This window comes from Lagopus muta, chromosome 2 (assembly GCF_023343835.1).
Source record: "Lagopus muta isolate bLagMut1 chromosome 2, bLagMut1 primary, whole genome shotgun sequence".
Taxonomy (NCBI): Eukaryota; Metazoa; Chordata; class Aves; order Galliformes; family Phasianidae; genus Lagopus; species Lagopus muta.
In genome coordinates this window covers 28,341,377-28,358,615 of record NC_064434.1, presented here as the reverse complement: position 1 = coordinate 28,358,615, position 17,239 = coordinate 28,341,377, and the positions used below count along the sequence as shown (strand labels likewise).

Sequence of the window (17,239 nt, the reverse complement as noted above, 5' to 3'; positions counted from 1 at the left end):
GCAGTTCTTTTATTCTGTCTTTTAAGTAAGGTGACAGAGAGTAAACAACAGATCAAGTGGTGAGGGGTAAAAGGAAAGGGGATTTGTGGCATCTGCCATGGAAGGAGTGGAGAGTAATCAACTGACTGATAACCTCTCTCACTAATACAGCTTCCAGCCTGACCAAAGAATTGTAAGACAACATGCATGTAACCTTAACCTTCTGCAGAGTTACCAGTTTTTAAAGGCCGATTGAGTAGTATTAACATGATACTCCTGCATGTAGAATGTTGACTTTGGTCATATGAAAGACTTAGTGAGTCATACGACAAGAGGTTGACCCAGAAAGGAAACAAGAGAGCCGTTTCCTCTGAAAGAATCATAGCAGTGCTATGGAAGTTGTGTCCCATTTATTAATTCAAAAGTGCACAGGTCTAACAAGACCAAAGAACACTCCTCCAAGCTCCTGCTCATAACATACAGAAGATGGGGTCTCTTGAGGCATCAGGAGCCACTGTGCCACTCAGCTTCCTCTAGTGAACAGTTACAACACAGGTGAGGGATGTGAAAAGAGGGAAGAAGTGAATCTGTGCAAGCTCTCCCACAAGGTGAAATCAACTGAGGCCTCACAGCAACTGCAGCACCAAGACAAACAGCACCGAATTGCAGCCGTTGATGATACTCCCCTGCATGGAAGGAAGCCTTGCAGGCTTACTGAACTAAGATTGCAAACACACAGCCATGCTTTTCAAATGAAGCTTAGCCCTTCTTTCATTATCGTATGGCCAATTCTAGTATCGATTTGAATTCTAAACGCTCCCCAAACGTTGTGACTGTAATCATGTACTGTGCACACATACACTGCTGGAGAATACTTTTTCCAGAAGTTGTTTATCCCTTTCCTCCCTCCCTCCTTTTCTCAAGTTGAATAATTTAAGTACACTTGATCTCTTCTCCTGTAGATTCTCTTCTAGGACTTACACAATTATTTGTCTTCTCTCCCACTGGGAAAGGTTGTTCCAAGTGTTAAAACAGTACACTTGCTTCTCAGATACAATGATAGGTCACTACGTTCAAATGAACACAGAATTAGAGGTTTTTGCATATTATCTTCAAGATTTCTCGATCTCCAGTTTGACTTTGACATACATAATTGTTATTAAAAAATATATTTTACTGGAGAAACCTCACTTCTAGAGGAAAAAAAATCAGGAAATTTAAATTCTTTGGGCTTCAAGAGGGCATACAGTAAGTTTCATACAGCAAAAGCACCACAGAAGTGACAAAATACAAACAAGAAACACCTCTCAACAAACCCCACACTGGAGTGGAGATGCAAAGACAAATCCTAAGGATCTTTTGAAAAAGGATCTTTTCCAATTCCCAGAGATTTATTTTCACTCACTCCTTTTCTGATGCAGACTTAAAAACCTGTAACTCCTTCATCTTCACACTTCACAGGTTCAATATACAAGCTTGCTGCTTCAGCTCCCTTAGATAAAAATGAATACAGACTAAATAAAAGCACTTCTCAGAAGGTGTATTCATGCCAGAACTTCAACTCAAGTGTTTCATTTCTTGCAAAATCAGTCAAAAACCACTATCAAGACCATTAAATGAAATTATACTGCTAACAACAATCTTTCATTTTTCCCCAAAATTGTTTCCAACAGTATGGCATACTAGTTATATAGCAGAATTGAAAAATTTGAATGCAAAATGAGAAGGTTGAGAAATAAATGGTGAATTTAATTATAGAGCAGCTGTTGAGATTCCTGCTACATCTTCAAAGGCACATCAAATTCACAAAGGCTTGTGGTCTAGTCTATGACACTAACTCAGATTTTAATTTATGCTAAATATAGCTAAACTAAAATAATTTATACTGTCTGGACATATTCTCTATATCTAGAAGAAAAAAATATTATTTATGTTTAGATAATAAACTTTTCATAGGCTGTATGCAGTCTCAAAGTGAAGTGTTCATACAGAAGAACCTAATATTGAACATTTGCATTTTAAAGCGTTCCATTTTTATTACACATTGTAACATTTACTGAAAGTTCATATAAATGATGCCTCATCCTCTTCTTCTTATTTGTGAAAATTTTTGAAGGCCTTTCTAAACATTAAATGTAAATTCAGTACATGTACACATGCCTCAGCTAGAAGGGATATTGTAACAGTATGAGTTAAAAGAAAAACAGAATTAATTTAGCGACACTTATCTCCAAGGAGACTGAAGTAAGTGACTGGAATAATACTGATGATTCTGAAGCAAGTAATATGGAAAAGATGTCAAAAATTATTCCTGAAGAGAAAGGCCAAAGTCACTCATGCCCATTAATTTGGAATGAATTGTTTTCACACAGCTCTGAGACACCAACTGTATCAGTTCCTTTGCACCCAGACAGGGAAGCAAGGAGGAGAACACCTGAATGACTATTAACAGTTCAAATTCTCCAGTTAACTTGGTGAAATTACCCTACAGCAATGCAAACACCCGTGCAAAGCAGCAGATCAGATAATTTGAAAAAAGTTAGACCAGAAAGGTATACCTCTGCTTTGCTCTTCTCAGCAGCAGCCTGGAGAGAAGGAGAGGATGCCAAAGGTTGAGCAGTATCAGAAGAGGATATCTGTGCAAAACAGGAAAGAAATGAGAAGGAAAATAAGCAAGAAAAAATTGGAAAAGGGGTGGAGAGAGGCAGAGATAGCCAAGATGTGATTTTTATTCTTTTTCAGTAATTGTTAAAGTGTGGAAATAAAACACACAACACAGAAAAAGCAAAAGGAGTAGACAAAGTACTTGCATTTAACTTCTTAAGTTTTATCTGCATGAATTCTAACGGAAATCTGTCAAGCAAGAATGAGAGACCTACAACAGAATTCTCTGGAACAGCATACAAGCAAATGAACCTGCATAAAATCATATCACAGGCCTAAGAAAGACAGATCTGTTTCATTTGTTTTTCATTTTTTCCAATGTGACCACTGAAATATTAATGTCCCAAAGCACAAAGTCCCCATAGGAGGTTGAGAGAAGAGTGCCTTTGCTCTTGTTCACCGCAACAGTATTTTTAGTAAAAACAATGCAAAATAACTCCAAGTTATACATTAATTGAAGTTCTAATTAACTGTTCCTCTAAGATCATTCCAAAGGAACGAGGAGCTTAGGGTTTATGAAGCATGTACATAAAGCAGCATTCTAGAAGTAGAGCTCCAGATCTTCTCTAGTCAGGTGAAGCTTCTCTTCTACAAACCAGTACATAAGATTGCTGTTATCACTTCCAGAATTATCTAAAATGCATAACTGATCCAGTTTGCTCAAAAAAAATGGGATTTTGCTGAATTTATTTCCATACATCTGTCTATCCTGTTTCTTTATGCATAGTTGATCACTTTGATGGAAGCATTATCTTTTTGTTATCCTTACTACAAAAATACAACTGAATTACTTTCATCAAACACGAAGTAGATCCTCAGAGCTATAAAGTTGACACTTCTATACTGCCTTGTATCACCTCTACTATCTATGATCAAAACTTATAAGTAAGGGAAGCTACTGCAAAGCAGGTCATTACATTGGATCAAAATAGCCAATTCAGATGACATGTTTTTGCTGAAGTTAAAGGAAAAATAGCTGGAGAAAAAAACCCCATCTCATGCCCCATATTTCCAATCCTGCAAGTGGATATTCATAAAGTGCATACGATGAGTTTTTTTCCCCATAAACTCAGTAATTACTCATATATATATATATATATATATATATATGTTATACTCTATAATAGTCCTTCTCAATCTGCATATCATCTTCATAAATTAAGGGAGTATCTAATCCAGGATAAGGCAACCTTATGAAGGCCTGAAATCACCATAGCTTTGCAAATCAAAGAGAAGAAGTATGCAAGCTGTAAGCAAACAGGCAGGGAAAAGCAGTTGCAAGTCTGCTTGTGCTATGGAACAGGATGTACAAGGTGAGAAAAAATACAAATGGTTTGAAGACACAAAGCAGAAATGCATTCACTTCAGGCTAAACTCCAGCTTTATGCTTTAATGCACACGTGACATATGCAAGTATTCACCTAAGCAGGAGTACAAAAGGTGTATGACTGAATATAATTTCTAAGAGAAGACACATTACAATGTATAAAGAACTGATTACATTTATATAATGAAAGTAATGACAGGAGTTTGGGCTGCTGAACAGTTTTATCATTCACTGCATCATGTTAAATTTGTTATCTTCTTTGCTGCACCAGATAAGGACATCTGAATGAAAAAAAAATCCAATCAAGTTAAATTGAGTGGCTGGATAAAGTTAAGCATAAAACAGGATTAAAAGACAGACTGATACAGTCCATTGTGGAGTTGATCAGGCTACCAGAGAAGCCTGGAGAATTACTTGCCACTGGGAATGTGTATCAGGGACAGCTGCCCAGTATCCTGCTCCCAGCTGGCACTGAGCAAGCTAGCTCCTGAACTCAAAGCTGTCCAATCAGCCATGGATGCAGAGACACCTTACATAGAGCAAACCAGCTAGCATTAAGTCCCAGTAGTTCCAGCTCTTATGGTCCTTGTCCATACTCAGATGTTTCATTGTGTCAGGTCTACATGCCAGAATTTAATAAACATCACAGCTTTTATTTTCCATCCAGCTGTCCCCCAACTATTACTTTGAAAGGTTGTGGCAAGTCTTTTTCTTTCCAAAGTGGAGCACACTTTGCAGATACGATGTATAGCAAAAACCACACTAATAATCTTTAATAGCATAAATCATCCTTAAGCAGCACCGACACTATCCTGATGACTTAGCTGCAAAAAGACAGACTGATCATTCAAACTTAGCATTAATAGCTTCTCCATGCCATCTCCACTGTTGAAACAGCCTGCGCCACTATAGGTCACACCAGACAGAAGAAATAAAATACTGATAAGGAGCAATTGCTGACAAGCTGTGCGTTGCTCTTATAGTTTTGCTTAATCTTCGTTTTTAAAATTATTACCATGATAAGGTAGCTCATAAAATGTCCCAGTTTGCTGGCAAGCTAATGAATCTCATTTGACTAACAAATGGCAACTGAGAAAGCATATGCTCAGTGACCTACTTCTATGCCTGTAACAATACTGTTGGGCAGTCAGCAGTGGGAGCACCAAGGTTGAAGCTAACTCCCAGACCCAGCCACTTGGGACAGGTACACACACCCAGTACCAAAACATGCTGCATTCCACGCTGGTGAGCCTGCCTTTCATGAATTGAAAGCCACAAATGCACCCTAAGTGTTTATAGCTGATCACCACTCAGGATTGCCAACCAAGGTTTTTAATAATAAATTGAAAACCTTTTTAGTAGACTGAGGTCATTGAAAAAGAACACTACGTAATCCCCTCTCAAAGTAATACATGTGTTTTCCATTCAGTATTTATCAGCCTTTCTTGACACTGATTTCCTCCTGTAAGACTGATCAGAAGCATCAGAAAGGAAAATCAACTCCAGTCCTGAGAGCGAGTTTAAGGACCTGAAAATGCTGTTGACCGCAAGCAGACATCCTCTCTTTTGAGCAGCAAAAACAACCTGCTTTGCACAACTGTTATTCCATAAGCAATACTTCTGTTACTACTTTTCTGATATTCCAGTTCTTAAACTCCAAAAATACAGGCTAATACTGACATCAGCAATGAAGTCTGAAGAGCAGACAGCAGGAGAGGTAGAAAATATCTTTGTATTCATTTAATTTAGATCTAATAGAAAAAGACATTTGGACAAGTAGATGACAGGGGTGAGATCTGTCACCAAGGCTATTAAAGACAAAGAACCCAAAACTCTCCCCCTTGTGACCACATGTACAAAACAACAAATCAAGTTAGATTTCTATACCAAAAAAAGCAAGAAGTGGTTTCTAGCCATTTTCCAGAATTCAAATCAAGAAGCACAAAATAATACACTCCAACAGTGCTCTGGGATGCTATGAACAAAAGCTGATTACTGGCACTTCAAAGCAAACGACAAAACCAATGGCAATCCCTACAACCATCCATACATGCTGCTAGGAATAAAGCTGATGTGTTTGCGTGCATTAAAAATGTATTGTGAACAGACAAGTATCATCTGAATATTTCATTTAGTTTTTAATCGAAGAACAGTTGGGACTTTTAATTAAGAAGTGAATTCAGAGTTGGCTGAGAGGAAATGAAGTGCAGAGCTCTTGACATCTCTGTATTTATACTCATAAGATCATAAATTTTCAATCAAGTTTGAGACCAAAAAACTTGTAGTCATCTAATTTTAGCAATTTTTAAATCTCTTTGCATTATTTGTTTTAGGAAAGCTGATACATCAAAAAATGACTATTTCGTACAATGAAACTCAATGCAGGCTTTAAAAGCATTGATATTCAGTGCAGAACAAGAGAGTACATGTTATACATATACGTATACATGTTATGTAAGACTTCATTTTCACATATGATCTGTAAGAGACTCTGGTTCTGAAAGTAAAAAAGAATGGATCTGCAAGCTTGTAACATTTTTCCAATTCTCTGGCCTCCGTACTGGGAGATCATAGAATCACAGAATGACCAAGGTTGGAAAAGATCTCCAAGATCATCTAATCCAACCATCCATCCACCACCAATATTTCCCCACTAAACCATGTTAGTTCTTTGCAAGGATGCCATCCAGATACACACTATTTTACTTATTAATGTAGAAGCACCAATACAAACGTTCTTTGGCCCAATGGCTTTGATGCAGTCTATTCACCAGACACTATTTCTGTGAAAAGTAAGGTTAAAATTACCACCAAATGAAGCTATCAGAGAACATACACAAAAAACCAATAAATGATTTCACTGTAGTGAACTTTTTAATAACATATTTGATAGTAGACAACAATCATAGAATCACCAAGGTTGGAAAAGACTTGTAAGATCATCTAGTTCAACCTCCTACCTATCACTAACAGTGCACACTAAATCATTTCCCTAAATAGCAAGACCACACACTTCCTGAACACCTCCATGAAAGAATATTTCACCACTTCTCTAGGCAGACTGTTACACTGCCCAAACACTCTTGGAAAACAAGATTTTCCTAATATCCAACCTGAACCTCCCTGACACAACTTGAAGCCATTCCCTCTTGTCCCACTGTTAGTTACCTAGAAGAAGAAGCAGACTCCCACCTCACCACAACATCCTTTCAGGTCGATCATGCAAACACAAATGAGTGTTAAGGTCAATATATTAGAAATTTTCATGAATTGTTATTTTTAGCATTTCTAAAACCTCGCTCTTGGTATAATGCAATTTGCTACCTAGCCTTTTATTAAAGAGATCAAGCTGAAGCTTTAGAAACCTACATAAAGCTTCCATTAAACATGAAATTTACAGTGCTATCATTCACAAGATTTGAGAGATTAAAAATGAGTGCATTATGAAACCAGGTCAATATACTCAGGAAAAGCAGAACCAAATACAAAGGTGCCCTCGAGTGGCCAATTTAAATGCACACAATATACAGGGAAATAATCTAAATCAAGAGGTCTACTCCATACTCATTTGACAGGTTTTAAGTTCAGCTACTAGATATGCTTTTCATAGTCTTTATTACAGCACATTTCCAATGCATGCCAACAAAATTAAATTAGTATTTTATTTTAAAGCAGTATCAATTGCAGACTTGTAACAAATGCACATACACACAACCAATAGATTACCACTTTTAAAGGTCTACTCTTGAAATACTGAAAGCAGCATACGAATGCTGATGCACTATTACCAGTACTTATGTCTGAATATCTCCAGAAGTTCATTAGCCTAACTGGTTAGGCTTTTTAGTTATTAAAACACTGATATTCAGTGCTCAGATTGCTGGGCAAACAATACAGAAAAAAGATGCAGGGACCCACATTTGAATGTGCTCACCCCTCCTCCATTCTTTTTCGAGTGTTCATATCTCATTTCAGGACTACAATGAAGTTTGTGCAAAACCTAGCTATAGTTCTGTATACGTGCAGAAGTATAGACATTCATAAAATTTTCATTGAGTAGACATGCAATGAATATTCTGGGAGATTTTTTTCAACAGCATTTGATTTTGATGCTATATTTATTTTCCAACTCTAAGAGTATCCATATATACTGTTGCTTACTCTTTGGGGTGTTACTTAGCTTCTCCTCTAGACGCCCACGTCTTGGGATGCTAGAAAGAAGCACATTAGCTTAAAAACTGACACTGGATAAACAGATGCTTTTAATCTCTTACTCAAGTGCTCTCCACTTCCCCTGTCCAACCTAAGAGTTGTTTTCAATCTGCATTTCTTCCAGGGAAAACTGTCTTTAATAGAGCTTCTCAACATCTCAGAACACCTTTCTTCTCTAAAGTGGCAACACCTGCTCCACTGCATACCAAGATAACTTACATTTTCATGATTGACACTGAACTGGCAATCATCACTATGGATTCCAGCTTTAGCAGAATTTTTGTCTGCACTATTGTATAGTAACTTGTAGTTAGGTCAGTCCACCCATGTTTACTCCTCATGGAAAGTAATTGATTCCTCGTGGAAGTGGGGAAAATAAGACCCTGCTTCTTACATCAAATAACTCACTTAACCACTACTGGGCAAAGTCTAAGTTCAAGGCAAGTCAGTAGTGGTATACTCAGGTGTTGATTCGGGGGCCAAGCCTGCTTAATTGCTTCACTGATGACACAGCGGGACAGTTCATCACGTCAAGTCTGAAGATGATACAAAAATCAGGAGGAGGAGTAGATGTAGTATGTAGGCATGTTGCCATTCAAAGCAACATTGCAGGAGAGCCCAACAGGAACCACACGGAATTCAAAGGGGAGCACCAAGTCCTGCATCTGGGGAAGAAAAACTTCATCCATCAGTCCAGGGGGGTCAACTGACTGGAAAGAAGCTCTGCAGTAGAGAACCCAGAGGTCCTGGAAGACAAGCTGGATGTGTGTCAGCAACATGTCCAGTTCTGGGCTCCCCAGCACGAGACAGACATAGGCCAGCAGGAGCAAGTCCAACAAAATTCTAAAATGATTAACGGATTGAAGCATCTTTCAGACATGGAGAGGCTTAGTGAGTTGAGAACTGTTTAGTGCAGAGGAGAGAAAGCTAATGCAGGAGAAGGAAAGAAATAGGGTGAAAAAAAATCTCAATGTGTATAAATACCTGGTAGCAGGGAACTAGGGAGACTGAAGCAAAATGCTGCCTATGGTATTCAGATATTTAGTAAAAGGACCAAGAGACACTGATCAAATTGAATCAGAGGAAATTCCACTGAAACAAACTTTTTAAATGTAAGGGTTGTTGAATATTGGAACAAGTTGCCATGAGAGGCTGTGGAGTCTTCATCCCTGGAGATTCTCATAACCCAAATGAACACAGCTCTAAGTAGACTGTTCTAGCTGACCTGCCTTGAGCAGGTTGGATATCTCTAGGGGCTCCTCCAAGCTATTGTGTGATTCTTAATTTAACTCATTCCACCAGCATACAAACAATTTTATTCCACTTTCACTATCCTTGCCCTGAAATCATAGTTCTTGTATGGTATTATCACACTTCCTTTTAATACCTATCTTTATCAGTGTATTTCAAATATACTTATTACTTGATTCAAAAATTTTTCCATAGACCACTTAGAAAAAATACTACTGTTCTTGTAATATTAAGAGAGGGGTTTGCTTTGTTTTTTAAGCCACCAGTAACATCTCCCCACACCAATGACTGAATGTTTCTCAATGCTAGCTACTGTACAGCTACTTTTCACCAATCCTATCGTACCCAAATTTTTACATTTTAATTGCCCACATGGCACATTTTACACAACGCATTTGCTGCACTAATCTCCTTTACGACAACTTTCTGGAAAATGTGTCATCACAATCTTTAAATTCACATCACATTTTATCCAGTTGCCTGTCTAATTTCAACCCTCTTAAATTATACATAGTGTTTTAAAGCATGGAAAATGTAGATCCATTATTCTTTTCTTTCCATGAACTTAAGAGTTTCACAGAGCTTCTCCTGCATACATAATTCACACTTTTTCTTAAATATAGAAATTTTGTTTATTATTCTCTGAATACCATCAGTACATGATAATATATTCACTCTACATGTAGTGGAATAGTTGGTGCCATATCATTATTTCTGAGGCTGAAAGTACCTAGAACGAGCTTGAGATGATTCACTATCCACTGCAGTTTCTATATGCATTCTGAGAAGCTGTGTTTTCTTCTTTTATACTTATTTTAAATTAAAAACTGCAGAGATTGCTTGTGAGAATACTTACATCAATACAACCAACAGCTACTTCACTGCTTCTTTTCCGTACTACATGTATGACATAACAGTCATTGTTGCTTTTTTTTTTTTTTAATATCAAAGTGAGGGCACTACTTTATTGTATTTTTTGTTAGATAACATGGTGGCTTCAAACTTGACTTCCTAAAACCCTGCAAAACTTAAGCAATTTCTCTCGGCCATTGCATGTCTAAAGACACGGCCTTACTAACAACTTGCTCTCTACCTTATCAGTTATATACGTTCGATTACAGGTATTTGGAACTCAATACAGAGATAATCAGTCAAAATGAATACTTCCTTCAGAAAAAGCTTTAAACAACATTTTACAGATGCAGGTACAGATACAGATGCATACACCGTTTGCCACCTTTCCTGAGCAAACAAAGAGTTGAACCAAGTCACCCCTTGAGCACTTCAACTTTCTATGTATAGTCACAGCATTGAATTGTTTTATTTTTGGAGAAAAAAAAAAATCAGGCAAGCTACCCTTGTTCCAGCTACCCTTGTCCGAAAATCAGCTGTGTTCAGACATTTACTAAGCCAAGAGCTTTGACCTTCCATAATGCCTACCCTCAACAAGAAGCAAATTCCACCTGCTGTTGCTACCTCAGACGTCTTTGCAGATACTGGTGACAAACACATTAAAGGCTAGACAGAAATTAGACAGAAATGTTAAGAAGAGAAGCAGCTTTAGTATCAGCAAAATTGTTCTCTCGAGAAAGATGATATTCATATCCCTACACAACCAGACACTGCCTTCACATTAGTTAAGCAGATTGTGCTCATTTGTTTCTTAGGATACAAATACTGAGAAGAAGCAATGCAATCTAACTTTTCAAGTTTAACAATTACAGTTATTAATACTAATTTTCAAACTTCTTTCAAATAGAAAGTGATCTCCGAAAGCAATTTCCTAATTTTCAGTTCTGGATTCAAGTACTTAGTCTTCAGATTGGTAAGAAAATCAAAGGAAAGAAATAAGGCAAAAATGTGCACTTGCCAAATAAATGCTTTGTCTCAATAGTCACAAAAGTAAGTTAACGCTTTAAGTGTGCTCTCTTTCTCTGGGTAAAAAAGTCAGCCCTCCAGCATTTGTAATATTCTAAATAGATTATAGGAAAACATGCTCCTCCTGTTTTCAAACTAAGTTGTACATCACCTCTTTTCGGTATCATACAAATGTTTTGAAAGAATCAAAAGTGGTGACAGTTCAACTAAAAAGACCACTAGCTTTAAATAAATTCAGATATTTTTCAACACTAGTTCTATTAATGAACTGCATACATTCCATTTTCAAGTCATTAAAATCTCTTGCATCAGCTGCTAGTGGTAGAAAGTCTATGGTAAATATGGTAAATATGGCTTCCGCAATACAGGTAACAAAAAAGGGAAAGAGAACCTGATCTAAAAGTCAAGAATAGCTTGATGTGCCATAGCTTCAACAATGAAAATATCATTAGAAGAAATAAAGTTAAAAAATAATTAAAAAAAAAATCCCTTTGCACAACATGCATGCAGGCTGTGATAGCTGCAGTCTTCAGCTGGAATTCTCAACTTGCTTCTGGCTCTGCATCACTGCACATATCTATGGCTTTCTTGAAAGCAGTATGGCAAAGTAAGAGAGTAAGTTATCCAGAAACATACCAATATATCCCAGACAAAAACAGCAAAAAGAAGTGAAAAAACAAAAGAATTGTTGCAATTGTGCTAAGGTCTGGTGAGAGGAATAGAGGAGGAAGAGCCCGAGTAGAAAAACCCTGAAGTCTGAGGGTGTTAAAGCAGCTGCCTGCCTCACCCATACAGTATTTTTCCACTTGGGAGTCCCCTCTGTATACCCAGCTTTAGAACTATGCAAGCCTTCTCACTCTCCTAAAAATAATGGTAATTTTATATCTTGTTATCTCAGAATACGCCTTGTGTTTCTGATTAAACTTTCATTTGCTCTGCTTATATTTACTACAACACTTCTGTTAAGTCCTTCAGGTTATTTATTTAAGCATCTAGGTTCAGATTCTTGGGGAAAGACATCTGGGAAGCTGCAGGCTGTGCTGCTTGAAAAGCCCTCCGGGAGAAAACAAGGAACAAGAAGCTTAATGGAACCCAAAGTGAACAACAGATTTACTAAGCAAGAGTTTTTACAACACAGATTGTAAGAGGAAAAACTGCTCTGCATGCTTTAGCACTCAGTTCTTGCATGTTGCGTACAAAAGCAGCACATAAATACAAGATCTGCCTATGCTTAAAAGTGAAACTCAGGAGTAAGCCTGAAGTGGAATGATATTATTGAACAGCTTCATAATAGCACCCACGTAAAGTGTTAACATACAGAATTACCTGATATCTCTGATATGTGGCATCTGTAGTTGATTACAGAAATGATAGAAGCACTAAGCTGCAAGTCAACCACCACAGCATATTGCACAGTAATGCCACTGTACCTTAGATCACAAAGATCCTTAATTCTTTCATTTTGTGAATTTTGTTTTAACAGATTCTATGCTGTATGTTACATTTTTTCAGAGCTTACATATTGCTAAAAATAAATAAGAGGGCTTGGCAGAAAATAAATTTTAGGAGGACAGTAGTATTCTGGGAGTATTTCAGATCAGTTGACTTGCTGCTCTCAAGGTGATTATTCAGTAAGAAAAAATGCTCCCTATGAGCAATAATAAATCAGATGTGGTTTTCACAGCACAGAGATGACATATACCCCCAAGTAACACAGACAGCTTCACATTTTTACTTGTAGCATTCCTCAATTCTTTTGAATTCAAGCATCCATAAAAAGCCTATTGAACACTACGTCCCGCATGTTTCAAAATTACATCATATCAAAGCAAAACAGGAAGGTAGCTGGACTGAGAGAGACTGAGAGACTTGGTAGAAGTTTTGACAAGTCGCAGTCTCACCACAGTATGACTGCAAACTACATTCTTTTGTACCAATGTGACTCTTACTGATGTTTGTCAACAGTTTATGGGCTGGTTCGGCCCGGTTCCGTGACCAGCAGGGCGGAGGGATCTGCGGATCCACGCCTCCAGGAAAGGGGAAACAGGGGACCCCAAAAATACTTGAAAACAACAGCAATAATCTGAGGTGGAACAAATGATTTACTTAATATAGTATTAGCAAAAAATACAACGAGAGAGAGAGAGAGAGTGAGTCTGTCTGGATGGTAGATAGACCTCACCACAATGCTGAGGTGAGAAGTGCAGTCCAGTTGAGTGACTGAAGAAAAGCAGGCGGCGAAGCGCAGGCAAAGAAGGAATCAGGTGACCTTGCACAGAGTTATATCTCCTCACTGACCACAAAGCCTCCTGGGGAAATGTAGTTCTTCTCCATCGGACGAACATTCGGCAGAAGTCATACCCCCCCAGTGCATTACATGATGTTATGGTGAGGAATACTGATGACCAAAAATCATAAAACCATGACAGATGTTGTAAGCGAATTATGATAGGCACTGGCCTGACAAATACTACTTCTAACCGTCACAGGCTATACTGTTTAAGTAGAATGTACTTTGATAATAAGTATACATTTTCCTAAACATAATAAATACCAGATAGCTGCCTGCAAAGTCATAGCCATAATACCAGAAACCTTGTATGTAAGCAGTTACAGATTATTACAACTGTATGATACTTTCAGAAGTTACAACCTTCCATTCTTTGGGCTGGCTAAAAGGTAATTGCTTCTGTGAGTAAAACAGCACGTCTGCCTTAAGGGCTTTCTTGAGGATTACATTTCCCTAAACTACCCTTAACTTAAAAAAAAAAAAAAAAGGATACTCCTGCTTATTAAGCTTGATATAAATTGGGCTGTCTGTCTGGCACTTACAGAAGTTATTGCCTCATTCCACGCTTGTTGCTCATCCCCTGCATCGGGCCAGATTTAAAAAAACTGATACACAGAAAAGATACAGCTCACAGCTGTGCAAAGTCAGCAGCATATTACAATACTCATACTCAGTACATTTGTCTGAAGATACTCCCACTAGGTACAAAAAGTAAAATATTTGCTTCATTTGGTGATCTAATTTATTTACCGTTCTTTTTCTCTGCGTACATCAGAACAGAACTTTAACAAGTCAAATAGTGCACCTTTAAATTAGTGGCAGCAGTTAAATTAGAAAAATAATCCATGAAAAAGTCAAGTAATCATTAATCTGGAAATAAATCATTTCTACAAATGCACTGTTAGATGTTTTTTCTAAATCCTTTTCTCCTTGTATTACAGTATAATGAAGCAGCAAACACATTCAAACTTTTGAATTATTAGAATGTTTCAAGTTTAAATATTAAAACAATAAAATGAAAGGCACTCAGAACTCATCCACATTACCTTACTCCTTAAATTGTCAGATTGATTTTAACTGTATTTTTCCTCAAAATTTTTCTCATGGCTTTTCTTCCCCCCCGCCTTGATTTATTCAAATCGCATTGCTTACTCTGAACTAGAGTTACTGCTTTTTGGTTTCACCTAAAGTACACATGAAAGTAAACTTAAGAAAAGGAACAAGCTTAGCATGATTGCCTTCATAAGCTCTTTACTTCCCTAACCTGATATAATGCCTCACTTTGACAATTAGGGTCTACCATTCATGCAGCATTCAGAGATTTTTCTCGAGGAAAAAAGCTTAAGACCTTAGTTTAGGATTAGCCCTAGTGGATATTGGGCTGCATCCCACCGCTGAACAAAACAAAATCAGTACTACCACCCCCAAAACCACACATCATGCTGTTTAAAAGGATGTCAGGCTCTGAATTCTCAAGCCTATACTGTGTCTAAGCACAAAAACAAGCAACTGTGTACCGGTAATCCAACTTCAAAGAGCTGAGTAAATTATTCCACTTATTTAGTTCTGAGCATGGATACAAAAATCAGCATTTCACATATTCCCTGTACAGAAAATTGAAATATTTTAAAGTCAGAAATTAGAAAAACTTACAATACTGAGTCTATTTGATTTCTGCTGAAATGCATTATTCTGTTTAAAATGTAACTAGCCAATAAAATGTAGTGCTGTAGCGTTATTCTGCACTGCTTTTCAGTTTCTTGACTGAAAAAAAACCCCATAATTTACTTTTCATACATGCTTATTTTGAGCCTACATATTTGAAAGCCCTACTGGCCAGTGGGTAACTTTGTTTTCACAGTAAGGGCCTCTCAAAACCAAATTCATCATTACAGCAGTTTTGTCTCAACTAATTGCGCTTTGATACAAGAAGCCTGAGCATCGTGGAATCAGGAACTGAACTTGACATATATGCTCCTGATTTCAACAGGCAGAATACATTAACACAGACATTGCACTGTGAGACAAACCTGAAAATCTTACGACGAAATTAATCTAAGAAAAACAGCATATGGTTTTGAACATTTTTTCTCAAAGTGTACAATTTTTATGCAACTTTTAGCTTTTATCACAAGCACCATGAATAGTAAGACCAGATCTGGGAACACCACCCTTGAGGTTTTTGGTACCACTTCAGCAAAATTACTGGACTTAGGTTAGATGTTAGGAGAAAGTTTTTCACTCAGAGGGTGGTGACACACTAGAACAGGTTACCCAAGGAGGCTGTGGATGCCCCATCCCTGGAGGCATTCAAGGCCAGGCTGGATGTGGCTCTGGGCAGCCTGGTCTGGTGGTTGGCGACCCTGCACATAGCAGGGGGATTGAAACTAGATGATCATTGTGGTCCTTTTCAACTCAGGCTATTCTGTCATTCTATGATTAAGGAAAGCAACCCCAAAGCCTGGTGAGCCTGCTCTTGCACCTGTTTGACTTGTTCATAGAAATGATAGTACACACACACCACAGAACCACAGGGGTTGTAAGGGACCTCTAGAGATCATCAAGTCCAATCCCCTGCTTAAACAGTCTCCCTACAATACGTTGCAGAGGAAGGTGTGTCCAGGCAAGTCTTGAACATCTCCAGAGAAGAAGACTCCACAACCTTTCTAGGCAGGCTGTTCCAATGCCTCATCACCCCTGCAGCAAAGGGGTTTTTCCTCATGTTCAGATGGAACTTCCTATGTTCTGGTTTGCGCCCACAGATGCCTGTTCTGTCACTTTGCTTCCTCACTGACTAACACATCCAGGAGAAGGAAAGAAGCATACTGGACATGCCAAAAGAACACCCACCTCCACCTTTTCTTCCTCTTTCCTGTCAGTTCAAGGCTCGCTTAAAAGATAATCACAGAACAACATAGAGATACAAGTGCATAAGAGCTGGGCTGGGAGCCAAGGAGAACCGATGAAAACAAGTAGCAGGGTGGGAGGCAGGCACCACACTTGTGTGAATTTGCAGGGCTCATCTATTGTTTAAGTATTTCATAATCAGATTGTGTTCCTATATTAGACAAATTATGCAATTTATGAAAGTCAATGAAAGAAAAGCCCAGGCAAAATGAAATAAAATGCTGTTTCCTAGTCAGCAGTAACATTCATCTCTCCAGCTTTTCTGGATTCTATTCTTAATGCTAGGACAAATAAACAATTTATATTAGTCTGCAGTACTATAAGCAAAATCTGATTACTCATTCAAATATACTAAAGCAGAAGTAGAGTGTCACACTAAACAGCTAGGCTCACTGTTTAAGATGACCTTGGAAGTCTTTTAAAGAAGCATGGCAACAAATTGTTTAAAATCATCTTCTACTTTGGGATCAAAGTAAACAGCAGTAAACTGTAGCTTACATGAAGTAACCTTCCCTCTACTTCGGTAGAGCTTCTCTTGACTTCTCTAGTTTGCAGCTGTTCAAACCTTCTAAAATAAAAATATCATTCAAAGATCCACTTTCTCAGATGGCAAAGGTAGGATAAATACCCAGTCTCTACTCCCATCCTGATACTCATTCTCTAACAAAGTTCACTCAATAGTCAGGTTGACTAATAAGTTTTGGGTTAGGCCATACTTAAATAATGCAGAC

At 37.8% G+C, this 17,239-nt stretch overlaps 1 protein-coding gene across 4 annotated transcripts in view; it reads right to left on the bottom strand.

Moving 5' to 3' along the window:
• Window positions 1-17,239, bottom strand: part of SMAP1 (small ArfGAP 1) — a 96,611-nt gene that overhangs the window by 48,648 nt on the left and 30,724 nt on the right. For 2 of the 4 annotated variants that reach the window (XR_007375533.1, XM_048938252.1), the window contains exon 5: window positions 2,538-2,615. The exons of the other annotated variants lie outside the window; for them this stretch is intronic. Coding sequence is in view for 1 of the 2 variants with exons in the window: in XM_048938252.1 (XP_048794209.1) it covers window positions 2,538-2,615 (78 nt within the window). In the remaining variant the exon portion in view is untranslated. The remainder of the gene's footprint in view (window positions 1-2,537; window positions 2,616-17,239) is intronic. 4 annotated transcript variants of the gene reach the window in all.